General features: G+C 52.7%; 1 protein-coding gene across 10 annotated transcripts in view; it reads right to left on the bottom strand.

Annotated features, from left to right (window-relative positions):
* Window positions 1–547: 547 nt before the first annotated feature.
* The window catches only part of AMBRA1 (autophagy and beclin 1 regulator 1), a 177,836-nt gene continuing 163,394 nt past the window's right edge, over window positions 548–14,989 (bottom strand). For 8 of the 10 annotated variants that reach the window (XM_053899770.1, XM_053899774.1, XM_053899771.1 and 5 more), the window contains 3 exons: window positions 9,534–9,626; window positions 7,814–8,007; window positions 548–2,142 (listed from right to left, as the gene is read on the bottom strand). In XM_053899770.1, coding sequence (XP_053755745.1) covers window positions 1,637–2,142; window positions 7,814–8,007; window positions 9,534–9,626 — 793 coding nt within the window. In that variant the 3' untranslated portion in view covers window positions 548–1,636. Of the gene's footprint in view, window positions 2,143–7,813; window positions 8,008–9,533; window positions 9,627–14,989 lie in introns of those variants that run through there. The other 2 variants (XM_053899775.1, XR_008421142.1) reach the window with 2 other exon arrangements.

The raw sequence follows: 14,989 nt of genomic DNA, 5'->3' as shown, positions 1-14,989 counted from the left end.
AGGCACACAGGAGATAGTCAAGAAATAGCTGTTGCTGGCAAAAATCCCTGGGGTGGCTCTGTTTTTCCTGTACGCTTCTGTAAAAGAGTGGGGCAAATATCTTTCCCCTACTTTCTAGCAAATGGCATTTTGAGGGATGCCTGTAGACAAGACCAAGCTCCCTTCCTGGCCAGCCCAGACACCCATTATGGGTGGTTTCTGGAGACTAGAGGGGACCCGGCTTTTTGGCCAGTCACATCTTCATTCCAGACCCACAGTCCTGGGTAGGAAGCAATCAACAGTGACCTTCTGTCATTCCTACATACCCACCTGTCACTGTTAAGGCTGCCCTAATCGTTAGCAGACCTGGGGCAAGCAGGGGGTGGCGATACAGAGACGTAGTATGAAGCCAGCTTCTTCTGAGGGGACAGATGGGGCTCCCCACGTAGGACAGCAGCCCCAGAAACAGTGCCTGAGAGAACCTGGGCCCAGCTTGGTTCAATGACCCTGCCCCCTACCAATCACCACCCCCTCCTCCATCCTCCATGGAAACAAACAGAGAAGAGCCTGGTGAGGGCCATGTCATCACTTTAATGATGTAGATCTTTGGTGTTTCCCTCATTAGCAGTCAGACTATCCCCTCTCCTCCCACCACAATGTTTCTATGATGAGTTACAAACAGAAAAGAAATCACATTTTCATACTAAAAACAAAATAATCAGAGCCTTGATTTCTCCACTAGAAACTACACGTACAGTTCAAGATTCCACATGCAACACCTTAAATCACAGACCGAGACCTCACATTCTGACCTGGAGTCTCATCCCCTCCCCCAGCCTTGGGCTGGCTTTGGCCTAGGCTCAGCTAATACTGCCACCCACAGGTGCTGCTCTGAGGGCCTGGGGGCCGGGGGAGAGGAGCCTGGTGGACAAGCCCTGGGGGCCGGCCAGCCTACACCCCCCACTCCTGAGTGAGGACCTGCCCACCATCCCTTGACTCCATCCTCTATCAGGCAAGCAGGCTGCCCCCCTCCCTTCACTCCATGGTTGTCCCCCATCAGTAAGTGCAGGAAGTCCCTGTCCTCAGGAATCTGGGAGCCTGGCCTGACCCTAACTGTGGTCTCTAGGGGATAAGATGATACGAGAGGCTGAAGCTCTGGAAGGCTCAGAGATGGAGGTGGTTCCTGGGGGCCAGGCTGCTCCTCCTGCTCTTGGGCTCCTAGTGGCTCTGCCCATGCAACAGGTAGTCAGGGCAAAGGTGCCCCACTGGCCACTGTCCAGGATGGTTTGGCCCAGATCTGGAAGACGGTTCACCCTTCTAAGGCTCTCTGCCCAGGGGCGAGTCTCTTAAGCCATGTTTCTAAGAGAAAGGGGGGGGTTCATGGCAGGGATAGCCACTTCCTCCTCCATTCACACGTAGCACAGCAGCATGGCTCCCCTGGGCTCCAGATCCTGGAAGGTTCTAGTCCCCTGAGGCAAGCCTTGCCCATTCGACTGCCTCATGCCCACTGACTCTGACTTCCTCTCGATCCCCCACCCTCTTGCTCCTGTTCCCTGATGCAGCCCGCAGCTCTTCCGCGTGTACAGTTCCGAGTCAGCTGTGAGGTCCGGTTTCTGCTCAGCGGTTCGAGGGGAAGCACCAGTACACACGTGTGTCTCTACCTGTTCCGTGGCTCCCTGCTGGGGCCTGCGGCTTCCCCCCTGCTGCCACCACCGCCGTCAGCAAGGTGGTTGTTATTGGTCAGGTCGCAGTGCAGGGCTGGTCCTTCAGTGCTGGGAAGGGGGAGGGGGAGGGGGGCGGGGACAGGGGAGGAAGAGGGCAGGGTGGGCTGGGGCAGCTCCCGCCCAGGGACACCACCAGGCTGGTCCCAGCAGGCTGTCCGGGGGCTCAGGCCCCGCTCTGCCAGCTGCCCAGGCTCCGGGAGCAGTCCCCGAGAGGCGGAGGGCCGGGGCGAGGAGGCGCGGGCGGCCGCGGGCTCAGCGCCCGTCTGGGAGCCACGGTGGATGCGGTGGCTGACGATGATGCTGTTGCCGAAGCCGCCCATGGAGGCCATGGTGGTGCTCTGCTCTCGCTGCACCACAGCTGTCATGCCCCCTTCTGCCATCAGCCGCTGGATCCTGCTGAGGGCATCTTCCCCGCTCGCACCAGACTCCGAGCCCTCACCTGGAAGGCATGGAACACAAGACAGAGGGAATTCGTGGCTGGCCGGGGCCTCTGAGGCAGGCAGGCCACTGTGAGTAGGAGCTGGGGGATTCTTTGCCAAAAGCAAAAATGAGAAGAGTCTAAATCCCTCCTTCTGAGAATCAGAGACTTGAAAGCTAGACAAGACTCCCCAAATGATCGTCATTTCCATTTCTGTTTTACCAGTGGGGAAACTGAGGCTTAGGATGGCATGAGGTGGCCAAGGCCACTCAGCCAGTTAAGAAGCAGAGCTGGACCAGAAGACCCTTCCGACACAAGTGGCAGACTAATTACCACACGAGTGAAGGGGACTGAGGTGGATGCAGATGGCTTGCTTTGTCTGCCCTCTGCCTGTCTTGGGTAACCTGGGAGACCCAGCCCCGGACAGGGCATGCTGCCTGGTCTGCAGAAAGAGAGGGCAACTACAGGGTATGGCCCAAAAGCAAACAGTCTGCTCTACTTCATTTCAAAACTGCTGTCTTTTCTGTGTTTTGTTTACTTTCTAAAAGCCCACAAGGAAGACTGGATTTTTAACTGTTCCCTAGAAGGTATTCTGTCTCCTCTCTTCCTCCTTTCCCCACCAGCTTTCCCAAGCTGTTTCCCATTTACTATTCTCCTTGGGCTGGGCTGGATGCCTGATACCCTCATCTTCCCCTGGAGACCGCCAACTGCCCAGACCTGAGGCTTCAGCCCGCATCTCCAGGGAGAGAAAGAAGGTTCTGTTCCTTCCCCAAAGGCCTGAGCATTCCTTTGTGTGGGAGCAGAGGAGACTTAGGCTCAAATCTGTCCCGCACTCACTAGCTGTGTGACCTTGAACAAGTCGCTTAACATCCACCTCCTTCAGTTTCCAGACTTTATAAAAGGGATGAAAACAACTAGCTTACACAGGGCAGAGGAAATGAGATAATGGCACACAGTGGGCACTCAGTCAGTGGTGGCTGTAGTGATTAACCTGGGGTCTGTGAGTGGGGCTCTGTCCTGAGGACCTTCCCTCCGCCTGTGCTCAGCCCTCGGTGGGCTGATCTGAGGCTGTGGGCAACTATGATCAAGGCTCCTGGGCTGCTAGGGCTGGCACTACTGAACTATCAATTTATTTCCTTTGGCTACTTGCTGGCCATTTTGGGATTTTGCAGATTTGGGGGCGCTGATGGTGAGGGTTTTTCTTTTTTGAGTACTTATTGTCAACAGCTATTTTTGTAAGACTTTTTTTGTTCCCTCCCTGTCCAGTCCCTTTTCTCTGCTTTCCTTGTTAGAGCTGCATTTCCAGCCAGTTTCACAGCTTCATGGTGTCTAAAGCCCCATTAGATCTTTCCCTCCTTGTTAGTGCTTGGCAGTCTCATGTTATGGGTCTTAGATGATTCTCATCAACATTAAGCAGTGGGGACTCCGTCTGGGTTTTCACTTATGTGCGGCTTGCTTTTTTTCCCAGTCCACTCTACTTATCCACCGCCCCCTGCCCCCGCCACCCGTCGGCCCTCAAGGTGGCTGCCCTTCCAAGCTTCCCCCTCAGACAGCTCAGTGCCAACTCCCAGGGCAGAAGAAAAGGATCTGAAAGGTTCTCAGCACTTCTCTCAGGGGGAGAAGCCTTCCCACAGGGGGGCAGAGGGTAAGAGGAAAGGTCAACCTAGGGGCTCAGTGCCAGCAGAGCTACCACCCTGTGAGCCAAAAGAGCTGCCTGGCGAGGCCCCCTGGGGACCTCCTTGTGCTCACTGCCACCCCCACTGCTTTCCAAGAACTCTGTGCACTGAGGGCCTCCCCAGCTGGGTCTGGGATGTGCAGTGGGCTGGCCCAAGGCCCGCTGGCACTGGAACTCATTGTGCTGGGCTCTGTGCCTGGTGAACTATCAGCTCTTCTCATGTAGCTCACTTCCAGGGGCAGGACAGGGCTGCGTTGGCGCCCTAAGGGAGGTGCCACAGCCAGGCCCTCAGGGAGCCCAGCCCCGCCTGCCCTTTCCCACTGCACCCATGGCTCTGGTCTTGGCCACCTCTCACCATGACTGTGGCTGTATTCCCTGATCTTGCTGATCTCTCCCCTTTCCACCCAGACTCCACGCTGCTATTACCATTCTAATTAATCTCGGATTCACTGAGTTCTGGTTAAGTCCATAATCTGTTTAAGACCCAGCAGCAACAAAAGCCCTCAAAGTTGTCAGGATGCCTTAGCATTACATTTAAGGGCCCTCTGGTCAGGTCCGAGCCACTTCCCAGACTATCCCCTCTTCCTGCACCAATGACCACATCAAACCCAACTAGGCACTTCTGTGTGCCTTCCAATCCCCTGCTCATGTACACCAGGGACACACTGTGGATGTCAAGGTCAGTGTAAATACCGCCCCACCGGCTCTCTCCCTGAGCCCTCGCAGTGTCCCACTCTTCTCTGTGTGAGTTATCTGTGGCTGTGGCATCTCCCTTCTGGTCTCCAAGTCCCTGAAGGTCTCAGAGTAAGTTTTATTTATCTTTGGGTCCAGTGTCTAATGCACGGCTTTGCACTTGGTGTCTATTTGTCACGTGAATGTGTGGCTGAATAAAAGGGCTCCCAGGCTGCTTACAGGTGCTTCAGACTTAAGGCAGTTTCTGAAACCTAGTCACATGTCGCTCCTCTGCTATGGGAGAAGTACTTTCGTGTTTGTTTCCTTTCTGGACTTTTTTTTTTTTTTTTTTTTTTTTTTTTTTAATTTTAAGAGCGAGAGAGACTGAGACAGAGAATCCCAGGCAGGCTCCGAGCTATCAGCACAGAGTCCAATGTGGGGCTCAAACCCAAGAACCATGAGACTGTGACCTGAGCCAAAGTTGGACGCCCAGCAGACTGAGCCACCCAGTTGCCCCTGGACTTGCTTTTTGAAGGGAGAGATGATGGCTTCATCTCTGAATCGGATTCTCTCTGCAACACCTTTGGATTCATAGTGCCTAACACAGTATCATCCATAAAGTAAGTGTTCAAAAGAGACTGGATGGAAGAAGTTAAACTGTGCCCATGGACGACTTCCTCATGCTTGTGCACACAGCTGTGAGCTGTGCTTCTCTCTCGGGAACCCTAAGCCAAGGCTAAGAGCTGGCACTGGAGGCAGCTGGCACATTCTTCAACAAGAAAACACACTGGGGCCTAAGGGAAAAGGCAGCCGTGGCTGGGGATCCAAGCTATTAGCTCGAGGAGCAGTGGTGGCCACAGAGGTTAATTCTACTGTCTCTTTCCCTAGCAAAAGCATTTCTTTTTGTCTTTGAAAAATGGGAAATTGAGTTAGTGTTGACAGGACATTTTTTCCTTGGCAAGTTCTAAGGTACTTTCTGGATGTGGATGCCAGGATGGGATCAGCAAGTTCCCATAAATGCCCTGTAAATGCATTTAATTCTGGGGCTGTCACTGACCAGAAGAGGGGAGCCAGGCTGAGTGGGAAGAGGAGCTGTGCTTCCTGCCCTCAGGGGACCCGCTGGCTTTCTAGTCCCTCACTTTCCACATTCGCTTTTCTCTGGCCCCGGGCCCAGGCTACTGCAGTGGGGCTAATAACTCTCATCTTCACCAGACAAGAAGGAGCCCCGGGCAAGCCTTCTCCGAGGTCAGAGACAGAAGAGTACAGCACAGCCACGCTCAGGGGTGGGCCCTTGCTCCGTTAAGTCCATTCATTCCACACACTTCCTGAGCACCTACCGTATGCCAGGCGGGCACTGTTTCACTGAGGGGAGCAAGCAGTGAGCCCTGGGAACGCACCCCTCCCTTTCTGAGTGACAGGGTAGGGAAGGTTTAAAGGTGGACAAGCTAAAAAGCTGACACCTGCAAATTCCCCCTGGGGAAGGCTCTTCCTGGACGTCCTAGAATGAGCGGAATAGGTTTTAATCAAATTTTTATAGAGCAAGAAAATGAGTAGTAGCCTGGGAACCTTTTGGTGCTGACGGGGAAGGGGCTAAGGGAGGGGCAGCCCCAGAGTGTGAATTACTCAGGTAGAGCTGCCTGCCCCACTAATCTAGCTGGGCTTCTAGTGAGTAGGGATGTATCCCTCCTGGCCCCACCTCCTAGCTACGCCAACAAGAAGGGTTAGCTAACTTAACTAAGGGTTTCTTCTACATGTTCCGGCAGGTGTGGCCACCAGTTTGCCAGTAAGGTGAGAGAGGAGGCAGGGGTGGGGGTGGGGATGTGCAGAGCTGCCATGCCTGCCTGCTGGAAGGGGATGGGGGGGCCAGGGAGGACATCTGCACCCAAGGAGACTCTTGCTTCCTGGTCCCTTGCCTTGCTACCAGAGTGGTAGGAGTGGTAGGTGGTCCAGTGGGGTAATTAAGCACCTCAGAACAAGGCTCCTGGCCCCAGGAGACATGAGGCTGGCCAGTGACACCCTTCCCTGCAACCCACACCTCTCCCTTACTTCTGTCTAGGTGAGGGTCTTCTGCAAAGGACTGCGATGCTAAGAAGGGTTGTGCTCCCGAGCTCTAGGCAAAGGTCACCGGGCCTCAGACAGATGCAGAGAGCTATCCAAGCCTACTCTGCCCACACTTCAGCGCCAGATGGCTACTCTTGCTGAAGAGTGCTTCTGGCCTCTGAATGGTTCACCCTCCACCACCTGCTCTCCTTTATGGCGGGGGAGACAGGAAGGGAATGAGGTTCAGGCCTCTGAAACTGGTGAGAACCCCACAAAGAGTCACGGGCCTCAGCTGGGGAGGTGGCCTGGGCCACAGACCAAAAAAGGATTCAACTTTTAAAAATTTCAGTTCACTAACTAGAAATTAAATAAAAATTAAAAAACAAATAAAAAATTTCAGTTGATGACGGTGAGAGGGACAGTGCCCTGTGGGGTGACTAGAGTGTGAAAAGCTATTCCCTGGGGGAGACACAGGTGAATTTGTTACACGCCTCATGCACACCATGGCTTTTCCTTCTGTGGACGTTTTTTTGAGCAAATGGCTCAACACAGACCTAAAGCATATGTGTCTGGCTGGAGGCTGCTGCCTTGTTTGGAGCTCCAACCGGCAAGGGGGCTGGGGTGGGGGTAAGGAGAGTGACTGAGTGAGAACAGCCTGCTTAACACAGCTGTCGACAGACTCCAAAGTGGCTCGAGCTCTACCGCTGGGAAGTGCTAATTGGTTCTCAGAAGTGTGAGGCCAGCACAGAGCCAGGGCTGATGCTGGCTGAGCTACACCTGAGGTAGGTGAAGGACGGGGCTGCTGGTATGCCGGCTGCAGCCAGAAGGGCAAGGAGCCATGGGTGTAATAGCAGCTTGACAAGCTATCCTGTGGGCTGGCCCTGGAAGCCCAAGGTCTGGTGTGCTTGTCCCTGGAATAAGAGCTCGCACCAGTGAGTCTCTTTTGCAGTCTTTCCCATCTACACTACTTCCTGTGTGCTCTCTCTGGAAGAACAACCTGGGTCCTCCAAGTTTCAGAGGAGGAGGAGGTCAGGGTACTTGGTGGGAGTGGAGCAAAGCTGTAAGAGCAACTCAGCTTCCACTGGGTGGAAACAGTGACCCAGATCAGGGAGATGCTGTTCCTGCCTGAGGAGGCTCCTAACGCCACCAGGGGAACATTCCCCAAGCAGGTCAGAGGGTAGTCATTCTGAGAGGGGAGGGCCCTTTCTCAGCACTTGGTCTCTGCGGACAGACCAGGAGGGGTGATGAAGGTCCCAACTGCCCATTCCCAGTCATATTTCCCCTCTGGTGTTACGTGACTCTTACCTTCACCAGGACCCAAAGCTGCTGTCCCTGGCTCCTGTATCTCCCTCTCCGTCTGTGTTTCTGCATTCTGCAGCTGAAGGGCCAGAGTCTGGGTGCCCTGAGATGTCACTGAGGTGGTGGGGTTCCGGGGTTGCAGCCCAATTGCATTCATCAGACCCATATCTCTGTCAGTCCTCCACGTGGCTCTGCTGGTTCTAGGGAGGGAAGGGCAGACTGAAGTCAGGCAGGGTTTGGGACAGTACGCCTCACAGAGTTCCACTTGTTCCACGCCACTCCTCAGGGAACAGTCCCCTGGACCAGGGCCCATAGGCTAAGACGAGAAAGAAGCCCTGTGCTGCTGCAGCTACCTCCCAAAAGTAGTTAACTCAGCTGTGTCCTTTCTCCTCCAGATCAGGGCAAGCTCTGGGACAATGAGCGGAAGCTGCAGAACCATCCAATTTTGCAAAGCCAGTTAGTGCAGTCACTCCCTTAAACAATGAGGATTTTTCTGGGGAGGTAGAGAAGGCTCATCTTAAGACTCTTAGGGGCGCCTGGGTGGCTCAGTCGGTTAAGCATCTGACTTCGGCTCAGGTCATGATCTCGTGGTTCAAGAGTTCAAGCCCCGCATCAGGCTCCGTGCTCACAGCTTGGAGCCTGGAGCCTGCTTTGGATTCTGTGTCTCCCCCTCTCTCAAAAATAAATAAACATTAAAAAAAAAACAAAAAAAACAGAACACCTCTTATCCACGTTCAGGAAGCCACCAGCTGAGATCTGTGGGACAAAGGGTGAGCAGTAGAAGGGACCTTTCTTCTCTTAGCTTTTCCTTCCTTCCTTCTAACTATATGCTGACAAGATTCCAGTTTAAATTCCTGGAATTTCCACTGGATCTCCACTTTGGAGGAAAAGTATCAGGATTCTTATGAGGCCCTTCTGGGCTCCTCCTTCAGGGCCTTCTGACAACAGACCCTTGAAGGTAGGCAGCCCAGCTGACCTATGAATAACGCCCAGGCCCAAAGCTAGCACCCCTTTCCTTGCGCATTTCCCAGGCACTGACCCTTGGGATAGATACAGCTGGCAGCAGAGGGGGCCCAGGACTTCCATGACAGTCACCAGCTACTCATTTCTAGCTGCTTCTGGGGACTATTCTTCTAGCCATGTCCTGTAATTCTTCTAGGAAGCAGTGATGCCCTTGCATGTATTACTGACCCATCACTTTTTTCTCATAATGTTTCAGTCTTCCTTAATACATTGATAAGAGGATCAGTACCAGGTTCCTACTCTAACTGGCCCCTGGGAATGTGTCTGTCCCCGGGTGCTAGCTCTGGGCAGCTTGGTCCCTGAGGCCCTGGTCACCTGCGGTATTGTCCACAGATTCTCCCTGGGCTCCCAGCACTCTTCTTGTGGACAGCATCCCTCCCTAGTGCTCTGTCTTCTCCCGTCACCCCAGTGTGCCCAGATACCATGGCCAGGATGGGAGAAGCCCACAGGATGTCCTAGCTTATTCTCAGTCAAGACTCTAAGAGCAGAGCATGTTCTTGTCCTTTGCCATAGAATACTTTTCTCGAATCCAACTGTGTGCAAAAGCTCAATGCATGAAGCAGATCAAAGAGGAGCTGCTGTGGCTGAGGAGAGGCACCCAGAGAGCCCCGGAGCAGTCTGAGGGCACTGCTTGAGAGCCCACTGGAAACAGGAGGAAGGGACAGGCCTCCAACAGCTGTGCCCTCCTCCTTCCCAAACTCACCCTGGCCTTTCACTGCTCCTGCTGCTGGAATGGACAGTGAAGACAGTCTCGTTTAGCTGGTCCCAGTAGTACTCAACACCAGAGTTCAAGGCCCTGAAAAGCAGTTGGGAAGGGTGGAGGAGAAAAGGTGGAGAGCATTAGAAAGAGAATGGCCAGAACTCCTTACACCTCCTAGGCTCTGTGGCCTGTGGCCTGGTAGCCCTCCTTCATCTCTCCTTTGTCTCTCTTGGGGCTGAGCTGAGACAAGGACTGGAGATTTCCACCAGGAAGCGCAGTGCTGGAGCAGTGCGGACAAATCTCCAACAGCCCAAATGCCTGTAGTGGTGGGTTTTTAGCCTCTTCCTTCCTCTGAACAGTGCCTCATTAGCTCCTCCTCAGGACTAAGAGATAGCTAAAAAATAGCCACACTGTACGCAGGCAGTGGGCTGAGTGTTCTTCAGGCACAAAGAAAGGAGCTAAGATAGCAAATGAGAGACTGGGGAGGCCCTGGAGGGACGGGGTGCCACAGACAGCCCTGCCTCAAGTGTGGGCTTAGTGATCCGAAATAGAGAAAGCACAGGCTCCTGCCACTGGGTCTTCCCTGCTGCCGTGGGGCAGGGAGGAAGGAAAACCAGGGCATCTTGCCATTCTTAATTTGCCTGGAGCTCAGAAGTCTAAGCAGGGAAAAGCCCCCACTGAGCCAGAATAGTCCACAAGGCTTTCTATTCTAGACCTAGAGCCTCCTTTGCCAGGGCAGGCTGGGCTAGCAGTGGGGAAAGGTGCTCCTAGAGAAGACGGCCCTGTGAGTGTCCCCATACTTCCTACTGGCGTAGAAGAGAGACCCTCGAGTGGCCACTGGCCGCACTGCTGACAGCGGAGAGGAGTTTCTATCTGTCCAGTTCTCCAGATTGCCAACCTTGCCCTGCTTCCTCCTTTCCCTGTAATGGACCATCAAGCGGTTCTGCCAGTGTCATAGGGCACCGCTGCCAGGAGGGAAGCAGTGGCTTCTGACGTTTCCATGATGACTTACCATCACAGGCAGCAGCCCCGTTACACAGACTGCTTTGCTTTTAAAGATTCTTTCCAGGAAGAGGCGTTACCTAGCAGTCACTGTGGTTGAGGGTGGGGTGCTGTGCTGAAGGTGTGAATAGGAGATAAGGAAGAGGTGTCTGGGCCCATCAGAACTTTGGTGTCCCTGGGGCGTCCAGCTGGCTCAGTGCGAAGAGCATGAGACTCCTGGACTCCTGGATCATGAGTTCAAGCCCCACCCTGGGCACAGACCTCACTTGAAAATTAAAAAACAAAAAAACAAAAAAACCAGAACTCTGGTGTCCCTGTGGAGACTGTTAAGAGATACTCAAAACAGCCAGTTCTGCTCTTAAATGAGACAGGGCATGAGCACTGTGCTTGAAGAGGACAGCCGTGGACTGAACTGTACCCCCCCAAATCCATATATCGGAACACTATCCCCCAGTGTGACTATAGCTGGACATAGGGTCTTTAGGAGGTAGTTAAGGTGAAATGAGGTCATGCAGGTAAGACTCTAATCCAACAGAGCTGTGGCTTTATAAGAAAGTAAGAAAATGGGGTGCCTGGCTGGCTCAGTCAGTGGAGCATGTGACTCTTGATCTCGGGGTTGTAAAGTTCAAGACCCACGCTGTGTGTAGAGATTACTTAAAAATAAAGTCTAAAACAAAAAAACAAAAAAACAAGAAAAAAGAAGAAGGGTAAGAAAGAGATCTCATGCACGCTCTCTCTCTCCTCACCACTGGATGAGGACACAGTGAGAAGACAGCCCTTACAAGAACCCAACCATGTTGGCCCCTGATCTGAGACTTCAGCTTTCAGAGCTGTGAGGAAATAAATTTCTGTTGATTAAGCCCTCTAGTCTGTGGTGGTCTGCTTTGGATGCCCAAGCTAAGACAAGCTCCAATGAAAGCTAGCTTTTCAACTGAGAGGCCTAGGTCATTTTCCTTTAACGGCAGAACTTCTTCAATAAAGAGCAGAGAGATCAGGGGCACCTGGGTGGCTCAATTAGTTAAGTGTCTGACTTCGGCTCAGGTCATGATCTTACGGTTCATGGGTTCGAGCCCTGCATCAGGCTCTGTGCTGACAGCTCAGAGCCTGGAGCCTGCTTCGGATTCTGTGTCTCCCTCTTTCTCTGCCCCTTGCCTGCTTGCATTCTCTTTCTCAAAAATAAATAAACATTAAAAAAAAAAAAAAAAAAGAGCAGAGAAATCAAAGCCAGTGGGTCAAGAGGATAAGCCAGGAAAAGACAGCTGTGGGGGAGTGAGGTAAGGTGCTTCCTTCCTAAACAGGATTAGCCAGGACAGGCACCTGACAGGGCTCGGATGAGGAGGGACTGTGTGTCAGGAGGCTGTGCTACTACAGGTGAAAGGAAACCAACCTAGGCCTGAGCCCCTTATCTGTCTTTCAAGGGTCATGAAGATTCTGGGGACTGGGCTTCACCTGAGGGCACACCAGCATCTTTGGAGGGAAAGGGCCACAGCCAGACACAAATACCCTTCATTCCCTGCTCTGTACTAACCCCTCTTGGCTACTCCTGAGGGCCTGCTGGGCTGCGGATTTGGTGTGATTTTCAAACCATCCCTTTAAGAAGGAGCAACTCCTTCCCCTTTGGAACATTCAGCTATTTTTGTGGGCACTGTCTGAGAACAGCAGGGCGCTGCAGGGCACAGGTGACAGGAGAGGACCTTCCATTAGGGAAGAGGCAAATGGCTAGAGGTCAACAGCAGAGACCTCCAAAAACAAAGTCTTCACTATAGCTTCTGATGAGCCAAATCCTGGCTGCATGAGGCACCATGTGAAGCCAGCTGCCAGGGAGCCTTTGATTTACAAACTTGTCAAGATTTATTGACAGGTGGCAATACCATCTGGGTCCCTGCCAAATCCTTCCTCTGTAATTTTTGCTAGCCAGGGCTGGTTAGTGACAACAAACTGTTTACACTAAACCTACGCCGAGCTATGCACTGCGTGACCAAGAACCTTCCTTCCTGTCTCAGAGGACCAGCCACCTGAAGGCCCATTCTATGAGCTGGAACTGTTAGCATGATGCTGATGGTGAAAGGGTCCCCTAAACACTTTCCATCTGGCAGCATGCATTGTGAGCTCAGAACTGTGAATTCGGGACATTCAGTGATGAGGTCAACAGCCAACAGAAGGAGGCAATGGAGACTGGCAGATGTGCCGTCCAGGCCCTCCTTCCTTTCTGCCCCCCCACCAACAGGTCTACTGTTCACCCTGATTTGTTCTTTCTGTGGTCAGAGCAGCTCGACTACAGCAAGCTCATGTTTTTGAAAGTTTGGATAGAATTCCAGGTACTGTACCAAGGATCAGAGTTGAAGATACACTCTCTAGCTACTGGAACTGTTAGCCTTCAATACCCAGTATCACTGATTTCCATCTACAAGCTGAAGAATGGTCCCGACTCATCTGCTTTCTCCTTGGGTCTTAGGATCAAACAGTCACTGTTTGCCTTAGGTTCTTCCTGGAAGCCAGACCAATACACAAAAGTATGAAGAAGCATGGAAGGCCAATCAGGGTCAATCTTTCCCTCTTTTTTTTTTTTAAATGTTTATTTATCTTTGAGAGAGAGAGAGCGAGAGAGAGAGAGCGCACAAGTGAGGGAGGGACAGACAGAAAGGGAGACACAGAATCCAAAGCAGGCTCCAGGCTCTGAGCTGTCAGCACAGAGCCTGACGTGCGGCTCGAACTTGTGAACCGTGAGATCATGACCTGAGCCAAAACCAAGAGTCAGATGCTTAACTGACTGAGCCACACAGGCGCCCCAGCGTCAGCCTTTTCAAATGGACTTCCACTTCACGCCTGGGTTCCTTCAGTAGCAGCTGTAAGCTGTGCTCAAACTCACGACTGTGAGATCAAGACCTGAGCCAGGATCAAAATTCGGACGCTTCACCAACTGAGCCACCCAGATGCCCTTAAAGATTTTATTTTTAAGTATTCTCTGCACCCAAAGTGGCACCCAAACTCACAACCCTGAGATCAAGAGCCACATGCTTCACTGACTGAGCTAGCCAGGCACCCCTGAACTTCTGAACATCTAGGGAATATTCCCTTTGAGAACATCCTTCTTTCTTCTGTCACTTACATGGCTGCAGAGGCTTGGCCCACATGGCTGTCTCTTTGGAAAGAAGGACAGGCATCTATCCCCACTATCTCTGCAAAGTGGGAAAGAGCTGGCACCTGGCTCTTGTGGGGCAGCCTGAATCATGAAGTCTCTGTGGCTCCTCTTTTGACTCGGGGATCTGCCTTTTCCCTCCTTGGTCAGTGATGCTTGATTGCAATCACTGTTTACAGTGGTAGCTCCCTCTTAAGGGACAGAGCTGACAGGGCCCCACACTCAGCCAGGGGGCCAGATGCCCCACGGTCCCGGCCTAGTTTCTTCTGGCATGAGTCCCTCAATTCTGTCTTCAGAGCTGACTCTGAGAAGCAGTGGTCTTCCCAGCAACACCTCCCCCCCATTTGTAGGGCTGATCTATGAAGCCGGAAGTGAGCAAGCACCCCCTCACATCAATCTGGTACTTCACGCCCACTATGGTTATCACTGGGGGTGTTGGCTGGGCTGGCAGTCAGCCAGAGGCGCAGCAGCAGCTTGGGAGGAGTGGCGGGTGGGGGAGCAAAGCAAAGGAGAAAGGAGCGCCTCACTGCTGGGAAGGGTGGGGTGACGGGGCTATCCGCCACCCTACTGGCTTTGTGCAGGGGCTACAGGGCCAGCTGTTCATCTCCTCACCTGTCCTAAGAATTTCCTACCCTGGAGCAATGGGGATTTCCTTAGGCCTTGTTCTACCTCAGTGGGTTTTCAGTGCCAGATGCCCCGGGGGCTTGTGACCTCTGTCTTTGTGCTTGGACAGAGTGTGGAGGCTAAGACAATGGAGGAGAAATCAAGAGCAGGACTGAAAGCACAAAACGGAGGTGCAGCTGCCTGTGTCTGTGGACAAAGACGGCCACCTGTTTTAGAGGGAGGGCTGTAATCCTGGCCCAGCTGGCTGGCTGGCTGCTGTGCCCTCGGGAAAGGGTGTGCCAGAACTGTATCACAAGGGGATGGGCGGTGAGCCTCAGGCATCTGCCTACTGGAGACACAACCCTGAGCTCCTACTTCCCTATTCATTTGTTCTCCTCATTTTAGGCCAGAGACCAACCACCAACTATTCAAAAGATGTGAACATTCTCTCTCCTCTCTCATTTCCCACTGTGTCCCCATCATCTGACTGCTTAAATGCCTCAACGTAACCTAGAGCTGCATTCTTTACCTGAGGTCTTAACAGAGTTATGAAATCGTGTGTTCTTGTGGTATGTTTTCCTGTGGAAAAATGTACATTGTTTCCATCAGAATTTCAAAGGTGTTTGTGATTGAAAAAAGGTTAAAAAAAACCCCACAAAAACCAGCTGTAGGAAAGAGCTCTGGACTGGACAGTCAGGAAGCCTAATTCTGTCTT

The sequence above is a fragment of the Panthera pardus genome, unplaced genomic scaffold, assembly GCF_024362965.1.
Source record: "Panthera pardus isolate Hobbes unplaced genomic scaffold, ASM2436296v1 HiC_scaffold_12, whole genome shotgun sequence".
Classification (NCBI taxonomy): domain Eukaryota; kingdom Metazoa; phylum Chordata; class Mammalia; order Carnivora; family Felidae; genus Panthera; species Panthera pardus.
Note: the sequence above shows the minus strand (reverse complement) of the source record. Positions and strands in the feature narration are given on the sequence as shown.